The 19,433-nt window shown below is 44.9% G+C and overlaps 1 protein-coding gene across 1 annotated transcript in view; it reads left to right on the top strand.

Moving 5' to 3' along the window:
* Positions 1 to 4,221: 4,221 nt before the first annotated feature.
* The window catches only part of EIF2AK3 (eukaryotic translation initiation factor 2 alpha kinase 3), a 42,410-nt gene continuing 27,198 nt past the window's right edge, over positions 4,222 to 19,433 (top strand). The window contains exons 1-2 of the mRNA XM_054293203.1: positions 4,222 to 4,484; positions 11,595 to 11,724. Of these exons, the coding sequence (XP_054149178.1) occupies positions 4,222 to 4,484; positions 11,595 to 11,724 (393 nt within the window). The remainder of the gene's footprint in view (positions 4,485 to 11,594; positions 11,725 to 19,433) is intronic.

Here is a 19,433-nt window from a genome sequence, read left to right as displayed (position 1 = left end):
ACCTTGTGGTCCATCACTTGCCAAGTTTTCCTGCTAGTTCCATGTGTTGGCAGAGAGCTGCTCTTTCTGAAAGGTTAAGCAACCAAAAAATCAAGGTCAGTTTTCCTTGACTTTTCCTGAGGAAGGCGGCAAGATTGATCGGCTGGGAGAGGGAAGGCTGTGGGACCATCTCCCATGGCAGGCTTAACCCAGCCTAAACCAGCTGGAAAAGTGCATTCTAACCCGAGTGAAATCCTGGTGAAGGCACAGCCCCCTGGGTGGCAGATGGGTTGATGCAATTAACTACTCCTCTCTCGCTGATTAGGCATGAAACAGCTAAAATCCAAGACCCTTGAAAGTAAAACTTCACCAACACACTGGTGAAACCGAGTGGGAGATGGAGATTACCCAGACAAACTCTCTTTCTGGTTGGCAGCAGCACTCCAAGCCTGTCACATCCCTGCAATCTAATTTTTTATCCTGCAAACTCCAGTTCAGTGACATTTCCTCTGAATGACACCTGCCTGTCTCTGGTTTGATCCGTCGGGTAGAGAATTACTCGGCTTTATTCTGCTTGGACAAGGCATCGGCAGGGGTGCCGGTATGCGAATCACAACACACGCAGATTTTGGGAGGTCTGCATTCTCCTGGAGAAGGGAGGCGCTGGGCACGGCCCTGGGCACAGGGCAGCCGCGAGGTGGCACGCTGGGCTTTCACTGCCGCGCCTCGCTCTTCCAGGAGCGAGTTATTCGGGAAAAGCAGGCGGATCTTCAGTGCAGTTATGTAAAACACCATCCCTGCAAGAACAGGCTTTGATTTCCACACAAGTGGCTAGTTAGATCCGAAGTTATTGTCATATGACTGAAATAGAGCTCTTATGTCAGTCAAAACAGAATGGAGGATGTGAGTCACGCTTTGCAAAAAGCAGGAAGTTTGGTTTTGTTGGCAAAAATTTTTAATACAGAGAGAAAATTATAGGGCTGCATCGCCACGTTTGTCGTAAGGATTCGAGAATAACGTTGTCCACCCCTTGGAGCAATGTTTCCAAAACAAAAAAAAAAAAAAATAATAGCTTTTTTGCATTCTGATTATTATTCATTATTCCTCGGTGCCACGGAATGTAGGAGGAGTCTAGAAGAAAACGTGTGCTCTGGTGAGAAGCGGCAGATCCTCCCCAAAATGAAAGGCTGCGATTGGGAGGCTGCTCGGGGCGGGGTGGGAGGGAACGCGAGGGAATGAGGTCATGCTGTGGCGTTTGTGAGATAAACCTTCCTCGCCCAGCACAGGTGCGAGTTTAGTCATGAATATCCCAATATTCTGGAAGTTTCTGGGGTCTGTGGTTGTCTCAGAGTCCCTCAAATAAGTGATGGGACAAGAGATGAGTTACTGTAAAAATGGCAAGGAATCAGCTTTTCTTCATTGTCCAGGAATATAATGGAGATTAAAATTTAACTAAGTTTACCCTCCAAAGTGACTGTTCAAAACATCACCATCCAAAAAAAAAAAAAAAAAAGAATTTACATGGAGACAGGTGCAAGGGAGGGCAAGTCAGAGCAGAGAGCCAAATGTGTAAGGGAGGAATAGAGGAATAAAAGCCTTTGGCTTGGTTTGCCCAGAGAAACAAGGAATTTGATTGCTCTTTATAAACATTTGAACGGGTAGACACTCCAGAGAGAGGAGTTATCTAAATAAAGAAAATAGTAGCACAAGAACATATGGGTACAGTGATAAAATGTCATTTAAGTTACTAAAAATGACATGTGCCATTTGGCAGGTGGCACATGGTAAATTCTTTTGCACTTTGTTATAATGAGGGAAGTAAAAAAACCCAAACAAAAATCCCTGGATTGCAGTTCAGGGGTTGGCTGGGGAGCAGTGTTTGGGACCTGGGTTTGCATACACCTGGTGCTCTAAAAGTGCTGTATTTCCAAATCATCAGAAAATAGGAGTGCAAGCAGGAAGAAAAAAATAGGTACAAGTCTAAAAATTATAATTATGAGCTCTTTTTAAAGAATTCATTGGGCAATCAAAGAGACACAACTTTAAGAGAGAAAAAACATGGACAACTCTTGTTTTATTAATGGACTGGAGAGTGTGAGTAAAATTAAAAAAGAAATGGCCAAAATGGAGAAAGCAGGAAATAAGGAAGTGTTGCTATAAATGAGAAGCTGTGAGAAGCAGAGTAGTTATTGGAAGTGAAGCACATCAAAGGAAATCCATAGCTGGCAAGGCTAAATCCCAGAAAACTACAAGTGAATGGTACAGGCCCATTACTAGATGGACATGATTAAAATGTCAATAACAATGCAGAAGTGTTCATGGAACATTTATGATGTGTGTTTGTAAAGGAGCAGGAAGATCCATGTGTGGGGAATCACCTGACAGGGATGTGATTCATTTCAGTGCATTAGTGACCAGTGGAGCTCTTGTCTTCCAGGGATAGCTGTGGCCCAGGAGGTTGGAAACAGCTGATGCAGACTTGTGTGTGGACATTCCTCCTTAGTGAGCCTTGATTGACCAGGGCAATTGTAGGGGGCTGAAAAAGTGCCAAGTTGGTGCCTGTCTTCAGGAGAGGAGGCTGCATGATATGGAGGAAATGTAGATTTAATAACATCATATCTGTGGATTACGTTCTGGATAAACAGCAAAAAAGGGTGTTATGTCACTCATTAAAGAATTAGTAATGCCAGTCAGAGTCTAATAGAAATCTCATTTCATGCTTCCAAAAGACAACAAATAATTCAATTTCCTCCAAAAGGAAGGAAAGCTGAAATAAACTTTTAAAAGCATTTTTACTTAGAACTGCACAATGTTTTAATTAAACAGGGTAATAAAGCATCAGTGAAGAATACATTAAACACTGGTCACAGAGATTATTTTTTTATAGGTGGTTATAAATCATATTGAATAAGGCTGTGTCTAATGGGACCCTCCAGGATCATATGTGCTGTACTGCACACATACGTAATCAATATTTTCATTAGTCATTTGGAAGTAAATACAAAATCAGCCCTAATCCAATTTGCAGATGACATCCTCATCAGTCAGGTGCTACCATCAGGATGACAAAGGACTGTTCTTCAAAATATGGTAAACTGGTCTGGAAAAAACTGGGGGAAAACTAACCCTGAAGGGGGCAATTACATATAATATATATTGTTTATATCAAGTATACCATGAACAGAGACTCACAGAATGACTCAGGTTGGAAGGGACCTCAAAGACCAGTTCATTCCAGCCCCTGCCATGGGCAGGGACACCTTCCATAGCCCGGGTTCCTCAGAGCCCCATCCAGCCTGGCCTGCAACACTTCCAGGGACGGGCCAATCACGATTTCCCACGACAGATCTGTGAACACATGGAGGGAACAGGAGTTTAAGGTACCACAGGGGCTTTCTGGGGCTGCTACCACACCTGGGGCTGTGTGTGCTGGGGTTGGGGGGCACAGAAAGCCCTCACAAACGTGGGGTCACCTGGGGTCAGCACAGGGCCCATTTCGGTACCAGGGTTAGGGTTACGTGTACCGCCCAAACAGCCGGGGGGGCACCACCGAATGATAGAATCAATTCGGCTGGACAAGACCTCTGAGCTGACCGGGTCCCCGGTCTGTCCCACAGCCCCACGGCACTCAGCGCCGTGTCCGCTCCGCCCTGGCCGCCCCGGGCGCTCCCTCCCTCACGGCCCGCTTCCCGCCCGACGGTTCCATTCCGCTCCGGTCTGGGGGGAGGCGCTTTCTGAACCGCTCCCCCCGCGCCGGGTGGTGCGCGCCGCTGGCCCCGCCCTGCCGGCGCCGAGGAACAGCCACGTCTCCAGCCCGGCCGAGGAAGGGGCGGGGCCGCGCCGCCCACGCGCCAGCCGGCAGCCAATCGGCGGGCGGGCCGGTGAATCATGCGCTCGGCGATTGGCCGGCGCGGCGGTAGAGGAGAGGGAGAGAGCGGCGTCGCTCCGATTGGCCCGGCGGGCTCTGTTGACAAACACCCAGCTCCTCCCCGCCTCCGGCCGCCGGACGCACCAATCAGAAGGAAGCGGCGGGCTGAGCGGCGTGGCGGCCGACCAATGGGGTGCGTGTCCGCCTCGCAGGGGCGGGTGCGCGCGGGGTGCCGGTACGTGGCGGGCGGGCGTGGCGCGGCGGGCAGGGCTGCGCGCGCGGCGGGCGCCCATTCTGTGGCGGCGACAGCGGCGACAGCGACAGCGGCGTTCATGTCCTAACGGGTGGCGGCGGCGGGCGAGCCGGGCCCCTCCATGCGGGGGCCGCGGGGCCGCAGCGCTCTGGCCGCCTTTGCGTTGCTGGTGCTGCTCGGGATAGCGGCGGGCGGCCCGGAGCCGCCGCCGAGCGATGCCGCGGCTGTGGAGGCCGCGTTCGGGCTGGGGGCGGCCGCCGCTCCCGCCGCTCTGCCCGCTGGTTCCGCGGACGTGACAGTGGAGGACGATGAGGGCGGTGTGGCCCCTGCAGGGCCCGGAGAGCCGGACGCTGAGGGCAGCGGAGAGGCCCGGACCGGCAGCAGGTGAGCGGGGCAGGGCGGTGACTGGGGTGGGGAGTAGTGCCTGGGGCTGAAGGGGGGGTTCAGTGCCCGGGTGAGAGTGCGGGCTCCCTGTCTGAGGTGAGGGTCATGCCTGGGGCTGGCTGGGGAGAGTGTCGGTGCCTGGGGTGGCTGTCGGGAACTGGGGTTCCTCAGGGGGGTCGGTCGGTGTCTGGGGTGGCTGTCGAGGGCTGGGGTTCCTCAGGGGGGTCAGTAACTGGATGGGGGTCGGTGTGGGGCGGCTGAGGTGCGGTCAGTGCCGGGGAAGGCTGAGGAGTGTCGGGAGTCAGTGCCTGGCTCTAGTTAGGGGGAGTATCAGTGGATACAGGGATGGGGGTCAGTGTCCGGACTGTTGGAGGGTGTCTGTGACTGGGGTGGGGGTCAGTGGTCCCGGCGGGGAGGTGCTGGGGAGGGGCTCGGCTCCGGTGTGGGGGTCAGTGCCTCCGGGGACAAGGGTGCCATGTCCGGGGGGACACCATTGTGTCTGGGCTGGGAATCAGCAGCTGGGGTGTTGGGGAGGGGGCAGTGCATGGGAAAATGGCTGCAGCGTCCCGGGGGTCGTGTGTGGGGCAGGGCCCGTGCAGGAGTGGCCTTGGACGGGGATGGCGCTGGGAGGGTCGGGAGTGTTGGAGCGGGAAGAGGGGAGGAGGCAGAGTTGCGCTGTGGGGTTATCGCAGATGGATTCGTGCTTGGGAAAGCGGTGAAATGCGGGTGTCGCAGGCTGGTGCGTGGGACTGGACTGTGGGACACGCAGGGAAGTGTCCCCGGCCGGAGAAGGGCTGGAGGGGCTGAGTCCCGTGCTGGGGCTGCAGGAGCGCTGCAGGGATGGATGGACAGGCTGGACCGAGGGGGAGGCAGCGACAATGAGGAGAAGGAACTTCGGGACCTCACCAGCGCTGAGGTGCTCGTTCTTTACGCCGTTGTTAGCAAGGAGAAAGGGTGGCTTAGTTCTTAGACAAACAAGCTGCCGGATGTCACGCTATGTGACATCTGGCCCGCCTGCTTACCCTGGTATTACCACGTTCGATCCTTCCCTCGCTTTGCTCCCATTCTGTGCCCGCGGGAAGGAGACCCTAAAGCATCTGCAGTGTAAACTCTTCCCAATGCCCGTAGCTCGCAGCTGTTCAGAGCACGCTGTCCTTCTCTGTCATCGTTTTGTTTTAAAGAAAACGCGGTTCCCCCTCAGTACTTCATTGTCTGTTCAGCGCAGCCACTGGGGTGTGCCTGAGGGGAAGCCAAACATGCCAGGCAAACTGATGAACAAGTTTCAGAATATAAGAAAGGGAAATAAAATTGTTAATAACTGCGTGTGGCAAGAAGCTCCGGCAAAAGGAGGACTTAGATGAATGACTCAAGTGCAGAAATGTTAGTGAGCTGATTCCAGTCTGCTTCTGAATGGGCTGTTAACGAAGAGATGACAAGCCACAGCCAGAGTTTAAAGGAAGAACAGCATGACTAAATGCCTGCTGTATTCGAAAACATGAAAATGAATAGCCCAAAGCTTGTTCTTAGTATGCCCAAGCATTCACTTCAAACAAGAAACCGGCTGAAAACACCCTGCTTTCTTGCAGGACAGTCTCACCAGTTAGCAACAGGATCATTCTTTTGTGTATCAGGAGATCAAAACACCACCTGCTTTATTGCAATTCTGCTCTATTCAGTTTTTGATAGGACCCTTGTTTGTTTAGCCTAGGAAAATTTTAAAAATATATTTTCTGTTTGTCTTCCAGAGCTAAGTAGAATACACTAAAGATGTTCAATGTAGTAAATTAAGCCTGAGATTAAATGTAGCTGCTCTGTAATTGATTAGCATGTAGGAACAGATTTGCTGTTATCAAATAAAAATAGAATGGCTGCCTGGCCATAGTGTTTGTGTGCATTTATTTTTTAATCTCTGTTTCTGAGATTTCCACTCATCTCAGCTAATTGTTCTTCAGCAATACACAGCCAATATAGAGGTCAATATAATCTGGGAAAAAAAAAAAAGAACAAAATCAAAACCCCAGCTGTCTCTGCTGTGGGCAGATGAATATCATCATCTTGGTTTGAAGATTTCTTTTGTTTTTCTAAAAGAAACCAGGAGGATGAGTGATTTACTGTGCTCTTTACATACAGACATGCAGGGTTTGCTGTTGGACTAGTGCTCAGAGTGCAAGTTTAACATATTTGCAATGTCCCAATGGACTTTTGAGGGTTTGATGATTCTTTTATTAAACTGAAAACAGGAACAGTGGTAAATGTACCACGATGCCCATAAGTTCTGTTTTGTTTTTCTAACAAAAACAACTGACTTGAATAAATGCAAAGTTTGGTGCAGTGAAAGGGTGTGGGTGAACTGAAGAATTGTTCCTCCTCTGTCCTTTTCACAACTCCCCTTGCTATCGTGGCCCTTCTGTTGGTGGGTAAATCACACCTTCACTTCTTTGAGGTAGAGCAGTGCTGTGCTCAGGCCTCCCGATCTCCCAGGGTGGGCTGTGATCACTGTGGGCACTAACAAAGCTTCCAAGGCCCAGGGCTGGCCTGTTGTCAGTGTCTGGGAAGTTTGCAGTAGATATTTTGCATCATTTAAAGGGAGGTACATTATCACTGCCCTGGAATAACAAGTTCCTGTCTGCGAGCAAAAGAGGATAGGAAGTGGTAAGAAAACATTTTCATTCAGCCACACAGGCTGGTTTTAGATAGCCCAGATGTGCTTTCACAGTGACAAAGTGCACATAAACCCTCACTGCACAGCACTGGCTTGTTCTCTGCCAGCTGCTCTGCTTTCTGTATCTCTGCATGCTGCATGAACTGGCCCCTTGCTTTAGTCCTGCTCTTGGCCATCTGTAAGGGCCCAGAAGGATTTTCTTTTTCTCCATCACAAAACATTCTGCACCAGCAGCTCAAGGCAAGGAGAAGTGCAGGTTTTCATTTTACAGATGTTCATTTTTCAGGTGAGGGATCCCAGGATTTAAGTGACTGCCTCATTTTGAGTAATTTTTTTTTGTATCTTTTTTGTTCTGGTCCAGCCTTGTGGAGACTGTTGAAATATAATTTTGTGGTATTGGTCATAGGTTTGTTTTTGTCCTTTCTTTAGTATCCCTGTGATGTGATTCACTCCCTGATATAGTCTGAGACTTACTGTCAACAAGGATTGACACAGCTTTGATGCTCTCTGTCTCTGTGTTAAAATAGTGATTTGTGACCTTAAGCTGGGTAATATTTTGTGTTTTCCCTTCTCAGAAGAGAAAGGTTAGGGTTAGGTAGGTTTCTCAGAAAAGCTGTGTGTTCTGGAAGATGGCACCTTGGGTCCTTCAGCTTCACCCCAGTCAGGAAGTGATGTAAATAGAGCCAGCAATAAGGTGCTGTTTTTCAGAGAATAAAAGAGTTTATCAGGCCCAACCAAAATAGAAACTGAGTCAGGAGTTCCTTTTGCTTTCTGTTTGTCCATCAGTTGGCCCAAAGACACATCAAATACACAATTTTTCAGTTTGATGTAATGGAATTACAGGAATTGCAGCCCTGACAAAGGCTGGCAAACAGGTGGCTGAAAGGACTCTGTTCTGCAACTGTGGCTGTTATTATTCTTGTTGTGTTTCTAAGATTTTGATGTAAGAGCTGCCATAACACACTGCAGTAAGCCACAGTGACACTGTGGGGTGACACAAAGCAAGTCACCTGCCTGTTTGTTTTTAAACTCTGAAATATTTTCTTGAAGTAGTTGCCTAAATTGCTTTTATCATAATGTGTAATTTAGTGCTTGACTAGACTACCTGAGCAACAGAAAGATCTCTTGTCACCAGTTTGTGCTCCCAGTACACAAAACTGCAAGCACTGGAAGCTCACAGAGAAAGGGAAGGGAAAATCTGACAGTGAGAAACACTAAGAGAGTGTTGGGCACAAATTTCAGCTCTTGCACCAATCAGAGTTCCAGTGATGGGGTTTAACTTCCTGGAGTCCATCAGAGAAGAGGAAAACAGGTACTGAGATTTTAACTCACACAAACACAGTCAGGAATGAAGGATTTTATCAGAAGAGTGAGGAGTTTTAGCTCTTTTTTCCTGATATGTGATATAGCTGAAGAGCAACATGAAGTTGGAACCAGAAATGTGGCTGTTTAGTTGAAAATGAATCAGTTATTTAAAAAGAAGAGTGTCCTGAGTTGACTATATGATGCTTTTATCCCCAATCGTCTCATTCTGTTTATGTGGAATAATAAGTGCATCATACAGTCAACCCAGGACACAGAGAGAAATGGATGTTTTTCTTACACCCAGTTCCAGTTCTAAAGGTAGCCACACCTAAGATTCAGATACAGCTGGGCTGGATCTGTTCCTGTGTCTCATGGAAGTGTGTGCTCAGTGGGTGAAACAAAGTCCATTCCCCAGCTGGGGACTCACCCTGAGTGCCCCTGCCCCCAAGAAAAGCCAGGATTTTCACACTGTGCAGAATTGGTTAAACCAGTTCCTCCAAGTGCTGCTGGCACAAAGGTTCCCCACACTCCCTCCTCTTTCCCACTCAGCTGAACTTAAACTGAAGAGTGGTTACAGCACCCTTTGTGTGGCTGGAGGGCAGGGGGCAGTACAGCTTCCAAAACCACTGTCTGGGTGGTGGTGGAGAGCCTTAACCAGTGAGGTAACTCCTGGGGAAGGCTGAGGTTTGTGTCTGGTGGGGGAAGATAACACAGAAATGTGAGATACAGAGGCATGAAACATTGGTTACTTGAGGGAGAAGTCAGAGAGGAAGAATTAGATAAAGGAAAACAATGGGAGCACACGGGAAGAAAACATTTCACAGTGTGATTTCAGGATTTGTCTTCTCTGCCAAAATTCCCTTCACTCTGGCTGCTTTTCTACCTCTTTTTATAACCTAGTTGTCAGGAGGATCAACATAAAATTTAACTAGACCCACTTGGAATAATATTTTCTTATGCAATGCTAGAGGGTTTCAGATAAATTGCTTTACCATAAAGCAAACAGATTGTGTTAAATATGTGTCCAAGGCCTTCAGTGTGTGAGCACTTGTTTACAGTACTTGAAAATAGTCAATCTCCTGCAATCTGGTTTATTATTAACCTAGTCTACATTTCCATGCAGTTGGAAAAAGTGTTTGTAATCAGCTTATAAAAACTTATGTCTCCTACTGTGCAAATATTTGCACAATTGGGATTTTTCTAACAGTCTCTTAAACTTAGCTTTTTGAGGAATGTGATGTTTGGCCACCTTCAGAAGTAGGAGCTGCTCTGGCATTTTTGGAACAGGTTAAAGATCTCTTTATTTTCCCCTTTATCAGTAGTGTAGTGCTCTAAGCATTATAAAATCTATAAATGCTGTGGGTTACTTTAACATGTAAACCCGCCGTGTATTACATGACCTTTGTTGGAGGTGATGTCATGAGCCACTCTCTCTGAACATGTTTTTGGATCATGATTTCAGTTTTTCCCTCCTTAAAGCAAACTGATAACCCCCCTCATTCCTTCCCTCAATTCTGTGTTACTGCACCATTAACTTTGGACAAGTGAATATATTTGGCCAGAGCTCTAGACAATAATTTATTATCCCTTATTGTTTAAAGTAAAGATTAATACACATGTTTGTGTGTGCACCACCAGCCCCCTGCCCTTTCACCCTCACCTGAAACTGGTTAATCTCCCCATCACTTTATTTGCACAGTTTCTTATTCTCACTGAAACCAGTGACTATAAAGGTCCTTCTGGGTCACTGGATCCAGCCCCCCTCAGTGCAGGCAGCCTGAAAAGTGATCAAATTCTACTCCCTGTGCCTTTGAAGATTGAGCTGCTGCAAGCCAAACTGACACCACAATCTCAGCTTTTTCAGGTCAGACAGAAACAATCTTCAAGGAAAAAAAAAAAAAAAAAGCCTTTCAGAAATGCCTCGTCAGTGCTTTGTCTCTGATGTGTTGTTTATTTTGTTTGTTTGTTTATTTTAATGCTGGGGCTGTAGCCCAACCAGAAATGCTTATTCCAATTGTACAGCTCTGTAAGGAACAAGATTTACTGAACCTGAGGAGCTTCAGGCACTGTGGAAATCAGCAGCCAGCCTGCCATGGCCCTCTGTCCCAGACATCAGGCTACTTAAAACTGCAAAACCCACTTTCATTTCTTCATGCTCTGCAGGTGCTGGAAGTTTTTTGTAGTGCCCTGTGTGTGCCTTTGGAGGACTTTTTTTATTCAGAGACTTAAAAATGTCCTAGAAATTTGCTGTTTAATCCAAAATTATTGAAAACTTAGTTGCAACTTAATATTTCTTACATCCTGGTTGGTTGGATTAATAGTTTTGGGTTTAGGTTGCTTTGAAAGGATGTTTTGAAAGCTCAGTTTGGAAGGGAGTGGAAGAAGTGAGATCCATACTGTTTGTATAAATATCTCCAAAAAGATGATCTCATTCAGTATTTTAGTGGTAACATTTGCATGCAGGAGCAAAAAGTCAACTGCCTTCTCCTGAATCTGAACTCTGAAAGTGTCTTACAGCATGGAAATTGGTGTGGGACATCCAGCATGGAAATTGGTGTAGGACATCTGCCAGAGACTTCAGCTCTTCTACTCCATTGTTGGTCTGGGTAGAGCTACCCAGCTGAATTGCTTTTCTGCAGAATACAGAGACTTAACTACAGGGTTGGGGTTGGATTTTACTGAGTATTACAGCGACCTGAGGTGGTCGCTGGGGATGAGAGAAGGACGAGAATCTTGTTTCTTGATCAGAAGGCTGGATTTACTGACATATGACATACAATACACTACAACTATACTAAATAGAATAAAGAGAGAAGTTGCAGAGGCTGCTAAGCTAAGAATAGAAAGAAAGAATCCCTATCAAAGTTGTGTCCAGGGACTCTGTCCCCAGCTTGCTCCTGTGATTGGCCTTTAATTATAAACATGGAACATGAACCAATCACAGGTGCATCCTATTGCACTCCACAGCAGCTGATAACAATTGTTTACATTCTCTTTCTGGGGCCTTTGCTTCCCAGAAAATGGACAAATCTGAAAGAAGGGATTTCTGTGAAAAAATGTCTGCGACAACTGAGCATAAAAGGCAGCTAAAAGGGGAATTCCACCCTGCTGCAGTTCTGACTGTGAATGTTTCCACCCTGCAGGTCTCTGGTCATTATCAGCACCTTGGATGGGCGGATTGCTGCACTGGATCCAGAGAACAGTGGCAGAAAACAGTGGGATCTGGATGTGGGATCAGGTTCTCTTGTGTCATCCAGCCTCAGTAAACCAGAGGTAAGGCTTCATTTCCTTCCTGACTAAATATTCAAAAGTGGAGTTGTCTATAATAAAAGGAATGCAGCTTCCTCCCTCCCCGTTTGGTAGCTGTTAAATAATGGAACAAACACTTACAAAACTTTGTCAGTACTATTCTCAAACTTTTTTGTTTTGAGTGCTTACATCATGTTGCCATTTCAAACTGGAGTGTGTCAGCATTTCGGCCTTGGGACTGATGTATTTGATAACTATCAAACCAGATGATGTAACTGAGTTGGGGAATTGTGTGTAATTGCTGATTGAAAACAAGTTACTTGTAATTTCAAGCAAATGAAAGGATCATCTGCCTTGTATTACTAGGCTGTGTCTTGGCAAGTACTGGCTTTTTTTTCCCTCTAGAAAAGCAAAAGTCCTTGTGACTTAATAAATGAACAAAGGATTGTTTTGGGTGTTTTATACTAGATAAGCAGGCTGCCTGTGAAATAGAATGTGTTAGCAATTAAACAGAGTGCTGAAGGTCACCCTGAAGTACTGAGTGCTGGAGGGTTGCATCACTTCTTGCTGATGAACTGTAAGAAGAAAATGTAGAGTTCAGTTCCTTGTTTGGTGCCATTGGCCACCATCAGTTTCAATATAAACTAGGCTAAAAATTAGAAGAAAGTTTTTTTCCTTTTTTTCCTTTTCCTGCACTGGGAAGATCTCTGATTCATTCTCCCCTAGAATTAGGAGGAACAAAACCCCAACAAAGAGGTGATCTGGGATGAGAACACACCACAGAAGTACACAGTCCTTCCCTGCCAGGGATGGTTGGGTTTGATGACCAGTCCTGCATCATCCTTTGCACAGTGAGCATCAGAGAATGAGAGTTGAGTTCAGGATTATTCAGACTGCCTGTGGATTATTCATTCCTGCTTTTGTGGTTCTCTGTTGCTATCTGTGGCCATGACCTCTGTTTTGGTGTAAAGGCACAGGAAAGATGTGGACTGTTGCTGTGAGAGCTGCTGATGAATATCTCAGGTTGCAGAAGCAATACTAATTATTACTCACATTCCTTTGTTTCTGAGAGAGAATTTTATTTATGGATGCAGCTTTGTGAGATTTGTTCAGGTGTATTTTTGTGGTTTAGAAAAAACCCTGTAGGAAAGAAGAACTTTCCCCCCCAAATATATTTAAGAGCACTGAATTGTTTAAGAGAATTGGAAAGAATACAGGAGAGCTGTGAAGAGCTCTGTGAGGTGGAGGATGTCAGTGACTGTGTGATCCTTCACAAATGTTCTCAGCAGTAGATACATAAAATACTGGCCTGTCACCTGTTGCTGTGTATAGTTTCTGCTGACCACATGAAGACAGAACCAGTGGTTATGAAAAGCACACGTTTGAAATCTCTGCAAATATAACTTTGTTTTTACACTACAAGTTAAATCACAAGCCCATGTTTTCAAAGATTTTGGGAGTGCAGACATTTCTAATGATAGAAGTGTTTTTGCAAGTATAGATCCTGTCACTCAACTGTCTGTCCAGGGTTTTGATATTTTTCCAACATGGTATGAGTGTAGAAATGAAAGGTTGGGGCTTAGACAACAAAAAAATGTAGTTTGTCCATGTGGTGTTTAATTCCCTTGTGTGATTACAGGTCAGTAGGGTGTAATTTCTTTAAAAATTACATTTTTAAAGAGCACTTAAAATGGATAGAGGAAGCTGGACTTTCAGATGGGCTTTCAAATAGTTTCATTTCTACAGCTGTGGCCAAAGACACTGAGGGATTTTGGCAGAGCCTATGAGAGAACTAATTTTGGAAGGAAAAGGTCATTTTGGCCTTTCAGAAGCTGTTAAGTGTTATGAATATGGGCCTTTTTAGACTTCTTACTGTCATGTAAACAAATGCTGTTAAGACAGAATTTAACAAGAAACATGATGAAAAGTGATGAATACTCTGAATAAACTGCATTTAAATATTTAAATATTTAATCTGCTGTCAGTAATCAGCTGAAAGACTTCATGCAGTGAATCTAGATACTTACTTGAGTAATTCACCTCATTAAAATTGCTGTGAAAATTCTGGTTTGGGTCAAAATACTGATGTGGGTATGTGACCTGGTGAGTTTTAGTCTCTCAAACTGAGTCTTGAGACTTTTCCTTCCTCTTCCAGCATTTCTGAAGTAACAAAGGTTTCTGTGCTAGCAACCACAGTGTTCATCATAAAGCAGTAACATTATGTAAGCTGTTAAATGAAATCTTCTTGCAAGAAATGGCAGATGAGAAACTCTGTGTTACACTTGCAGAGACAAAGATTTGTGTTCTTTCAGAGCAAGGAAAGTGTGCTGCTGGCTCTGAATTGTTTTGATGAGGGTTTTTTTAACTATCTCAAGTGTGACTGCAGTGAACTGTAGTTCCAAGTCCTGGTACATGAATTTAATTCCCAAGTGCCTTTTAAGAATAGACCTTAGATCTTCAAACTTTCAGTGTTTAACAGAAGTGTAGTTCACTTCCTTTACCCAACTGTAAAATGTCAACCTGGCTGTCTGGAGCTCGTGTGTTAATTAGGAAAGTGAGGCAGTGAAATTTCAAATGTTCCAGCAGCTCTGTCAAACACTTCAGATCTTGAAACTACTGCTTAAGACACTGACAAGTGAGATGTTCATCATTTGTCATATGAACCAGATCAATTAGAAAGGAAAGGCTGCTGAAGTATTAATTGTGTGTCTGGGTAACTAAAATGCTAAAATTCTTTCCTTGGCTCTAAGCTCCAGCATCAACAAATCATGGTCAGGGTGTCAATGCTGAAAAGTTGACTCTGCAGTTCAGGCTTGTGTGTGAGAATTTAAAAACTGATTCCCTGTCCATTGTTTTAAAATGGAAAACCTTTTTTTATAAAAGCCTGGTTACAAGTCCAAGTTTTCCTGTTACCTGCACGCAAAGATTGCCTGATGAAATTCACAGTAAAGTCATGGAATCACAACTTTTCTAAAAGGGAGCTTAATTTTAATAAAAACACTTTGCTCTTTAAGATCTGGGTTTGTAATTAATACACTGTCCATAGTTAGACAAGAATGCTTTGGGGAGAAGCAGCGTGTTGAAATAATGGTGGTTAATTATAGTGAGAGAGAGAACTGCTGCAGAAGCAGTGGGAAAGGTTCACAGCACAGTTTGTTGATGAGGATGATTAATTCTTTTACCTGCAAGCTTTACACTAAATTCCTTACTGAGCACCAATCAGAGTGGTTTCAGTGCTCTGGGCAGAGGCTGCACTGGGATGGACTCAATAATCAGTGCTGGGCTTGGGCTGTTGCAGACTAATCCCTAAGTAAGCACCTGATTTCCTTATTTGAGCCATTGAAGATCATGGGACAAAATCAGTTTCAGCTCCCAAGGCTGACATTTATAGCAGAGTAAACATACCACTGTATCCTGGAAAAATGGAATCATTTGATTATGCCATGTCACCAAATCTGTCAACATCCTTGTTCCAATAAAGACTCTCGTGACCTTTGTATCTCATTATGTGTGTGCATGAATATAGAGATATACAAACATAAATAGATCTTTTTATTTTATTTTATCTTTTTATAGCCACATAAAACCAACTTTTCTACAAACCCAGACATCTGTGTCATCTTTTTTGGACATAGAAGGGGCATTTTTTTATGGAATAGCCTCTTATTATGTTTTTTTTCTCCAGAGAAATATGGAGAGGTGAAGAAGTTTTATACTGAAGTCATCTGAAAACTCACTGCATTGTTGATGAAGTGAACCCATAGAGACTTTGAGCAGATTGTTCCTTTTTTGCTTAGAGCAATGAGTTGGAAAAGGATTTTGAAACCTCAAAAAACTCCACTAGTGACTGAATTTAATGTACAGTACGAGTGTATCTTCCTTCTTTTTCCCTCCCTTTATCTGCATCATTAACTCTTCCCAATTTTCAGTGCTTTGATTTCCCAAAAGAAACACAGAATTCTGCTGTGAGGTGTCCAGACACCTGGGATTCACTTTGAGGTACTGACTTGCCTGCACTGTGGATAAGGAGCCTCTGTGCAGAGAAGGCAGAGAGGAGCCCAGATCTGTCCTGGGTTGCTTTGGGAACACAAGAGGAAACTCAGCAATTCCCATCCTTTGACCTCTTACACTCTGGAACAGAAGAAAATGCAAAATCCACATTGAAGTGGGTCAGGGCAAGGCAAGAGGTCAGAATGCCCTTTGAGGGGCTTGAATTGTCAGTTCTGTTGTGTGCCCTCCCAGAGGTTCAGGGAGAGTAAATAATTGAACATTGGCTTTGAAAGAATTAGGAAAGTTTCACCAACCACTTAGAGCAGGATTTTATTAGTTTGAATAAAACTTATGTGTTTGTTTGGCTCATGGCTTTCTATTATAGTTATTTTTTGGTTGAGTCACTGTCTGTAAATACCATCCAAGGAAAAGCTGATAGTGTTTGTCTTGGGTACAGGTGGGGAACACTTAAGACTGTCAGACACTTGAGTGCTTTCACTGAAGAGGTTATTACAGCAGCTGTTAAATGCAGTGATGAATATTAGGAATTTATATTAATCCTGCATAAAATTGTTCTGACTCTGCTAACATTCACTGGCCAAACAAAAAGGAGATGCTTTTCAAACTACACAGACATTCTGAGAAAATGTCTTTGTTCTGAATTCTGCTTAAACATGCATGCCTCTATCCAGTTCACATAGTGATTTGAACTCTTAATTTTGGGTGCATCTTGAAAGATCTGGAATGGGACACACCAGCAACAGAAAGAATATTTCCTGCTCAGCACTTGGAACAGTCTCTGTGCACCATCCAGGAGAGTCAGACTTTCACATACATAGAATAGCAGGTTGGTTCTCTGAGGTGTTTGAGTGGGTACAAAAGGGTTTTAAAGGACAGTTTTACTCCAGAAAGAATGATTTTTTTAAAAATATATATTTGTGCTGTAAAATCACTTTCTGGCTGGGATATGTTCTGAGCAGATGTAAAGCCACTGTTCTCCAGCAGGCAGAGTGTAAATCAGTGGTCTGGTTGTTGAGGTGACTAAAGTGGGGAAAATGCATTTCCTTGTAGGTAAACTGGTATCATTTTAGTTGTCTGGGAGAGCATTCTAGTGTCCTGTAGTGACCTTTATTTTTGTGTACCACTGAGACCTGCAGAACCACCAGATGCTTGGATAGTTGGAGGTGTCATTCCTGCAGAGAAAGACTGGCACATCAGCTGGCTCTCAGTCATACAGGTTTTCTATAACAGACACGAAATTAAACTGTGCTAAATGAAATACAAGATGTGGGCATTGATAACAGTCTTTTTGTTGTTGAAGGCTGGAGGTGAGCAGTTTAAAGCTGAGGAAACTGTGCACTGAGATATCCCGTGACAGGGAATCAGCTGCCATCTCCGTTCCACTGCAGGGGAAGGAAATGTGATTCCCTCTTGCCTGCGGGGAGAGAGAGACAGATTAGTGTCTTAAATGGTCCTGGAAAAGCTCATCATGAATAAGAAGTGAATGTCCAGAACTGTACTTCAAAGGAAGATAAATTCTAATTGCAATTGAGGCAGAGAAGGCTCAGAGCCATCACGGGGAGTGGAGCCTGTGTTTGCAGGAAGGAATGGATGTGACCTCTCTTTAACTGCATGGATGGATTAGAATTCCTGATGGCACGAGTGGTTCTGTGCAGTTCTGTTGCTGGAAACACACACATGTGCATGAAGAGGTGACGGGCTTGGGAAACTTCACTAGAGACACCTGTGGATTTCTGAGTAGAAATTTTTGTTGCTTTCTTGATGAAACTTAAAACATAATTTACAATTCTCCTGAAAATAAACTTCTAATGTTGTCTAGTGGACAAAAAGTCATCTGCAAAAGACATAATTGTTTTAAAGTACCCTGAGAGCTGAAAGCTGTGCTTTTATAGGAAACACAACCAACTTTCTTGAGTAGGGAATGGTAAAGCTGAGGAAAAGGGGAATTGCTGACAGCTGCCTGAGGTGAGCTGGTGGTCAGTGTGATGCAGCACCACCACACCATTATCACAGGCAGGGCTGTTGCTTAGGTAAGTGATGTTATGTATTTATCCAAACTGCACATCTTCAGTCCTCTAGTTTGGTGCCCAAAAGCCTTCCTTAGCTGCAGCTTGGTGGCTGCCTTGCTGACACCTGGAGTTAGCACCACAAAGCCCTGAGGAAGTGCTGACACGTGTCCTTTCACGGCTCTGAGGACCCTTTGGAGGATGACAGCTTCCCTTAGGGGACACGTGCTACAGAGCAGGATGTTGTGGCTTGTGTGATACCAGAGCTGTCAGAGCAGTCCTCAGGTGATGCTCTGCCTTGAGCAGAGCCAGGAAAGTTTCTCACAGTGCTCTGTGTACAACCAGCTTTCATCTCATGCTCACAGCCATAGTCAAAATGCTGCAATATTGGAAAGGCTTTTTACCATCCCCATTGCCTTGGGTTTTTTATTCTCTTTATTCTCTTTATAGTAGAATAACAGAATGATTTAGCTTGGGATACCCCTCTCAGATTACAGAGTTACAGAGTCCCAGTGTTGCCCCTGCAATGCTGAGGTCACCACTAAACCACATCCCGAAGTGGCACATCCACAAAGCTTTTACATCTCCCCAGGGATGGTGACTCCACCACTGCCCTGGGCAGCAATGCTTAACCATCCCTTCAGTGAAGAAAGTTTTCCTTACAGCCAATCCAGACCTTCCCTGATAGAACTTGAGCCCATTCCTTCTTCTTCTGTTGTTTGTTTCTTGGGAAAAGAGATTGACTCCTCTCACCTGGCTAAAACTTCCATTCAGGTAGTTATAGGGAGCAATAAGGTCTTCCCTGAGCCTCCTTTTTTTTCCAGGCTAACTAACTGCAGTTCCCTCAGCCATTTCTTGCAAATCTTGTGGTCTAGACCCTTCACCTCCTGGGTCTAGATAAGGGCAGGAAGAGAGCTTGTAATTCAGTTGCATATTGCCCACTGCATGTTTCGTATTGGCTGTTCAAGAGTTCTGCTGTTTACAGATAATAAAATGGATCAACTCTAGTGCCTAGACAAATATCAGTTTCAGGTAATGGATAACTTAGTTGGAATTCAGCTGCCCAATACACAAAAAAGTAATTTATTCTGCCCTAGAGCCTATTTTAACTTTCAGGCTATATCTTTATCTACATAAAGAAGGGCCCATTTTGAGGGTTAAGCGATTTGGACAGTTTAGCAAATCATTCCTCTAGCAGCACAGCCACTGACATCTCATTTCCTAATTTCTTCTGGAGTTTGTGCTTCATAAGGAGGTAACTATTAATCTTTGTCAAACTCACTGCATGTTTCGTGCCCTCTCTCTTTGCATTCTTGAAAGAGGAGGCTGTGATTAGCCATGTTCTGTTCTCCTCCTGTGTCAGGCACTTTTCCTGTAGGAGTTCCTCTGTGCCTTAGTGTCTCACATGGACTCTGTGTCCTTATCTGCAAAACCATCCTGCCCATGCAGGGCCAGGGGAAGAAACACACAGGGTGCAGCAGAGATCACGTTGAATCCTGGTCTCCTTAAGTGCCACAAGAAGCTTCTGCTATTGCCCCTGCATGCATGCTAGGTGCCCACCAAAGCCACTCTGTCACCTCCCTCCTCAGCTGGACAGGGGAGAGAAAAATCTGTTGAACGGGTTTGTGGGTCAAGATAAGGGCAGGGAGAGATCATTCACCAGGCACCATCATGGACAAAGCAAACTTGACTCAGGAAAACCAGTTTTATTACCAA

The sequence above is a fragment of the Melozone crissalis genome, unplaced genomic scaffold (genome assembly GCF_028551555.1).
Source record: "Melozone crissalis strain CALT ecotype California unplaced genomic scaffold, PUWL_Pcris_2 ptg000132l_1, whole genome shotgun sequence".
Taxonomy (NCBI): Eukaryota; Metazoa; Chordata; class Aves; order Passeriformes; family Passerellidae; genus Melozone; species Melozone crissalis.
Note: the sequence above shows the minus strand (reverse complement) of the source record. Positions and strands in the feature narration are given on the sequence as shown.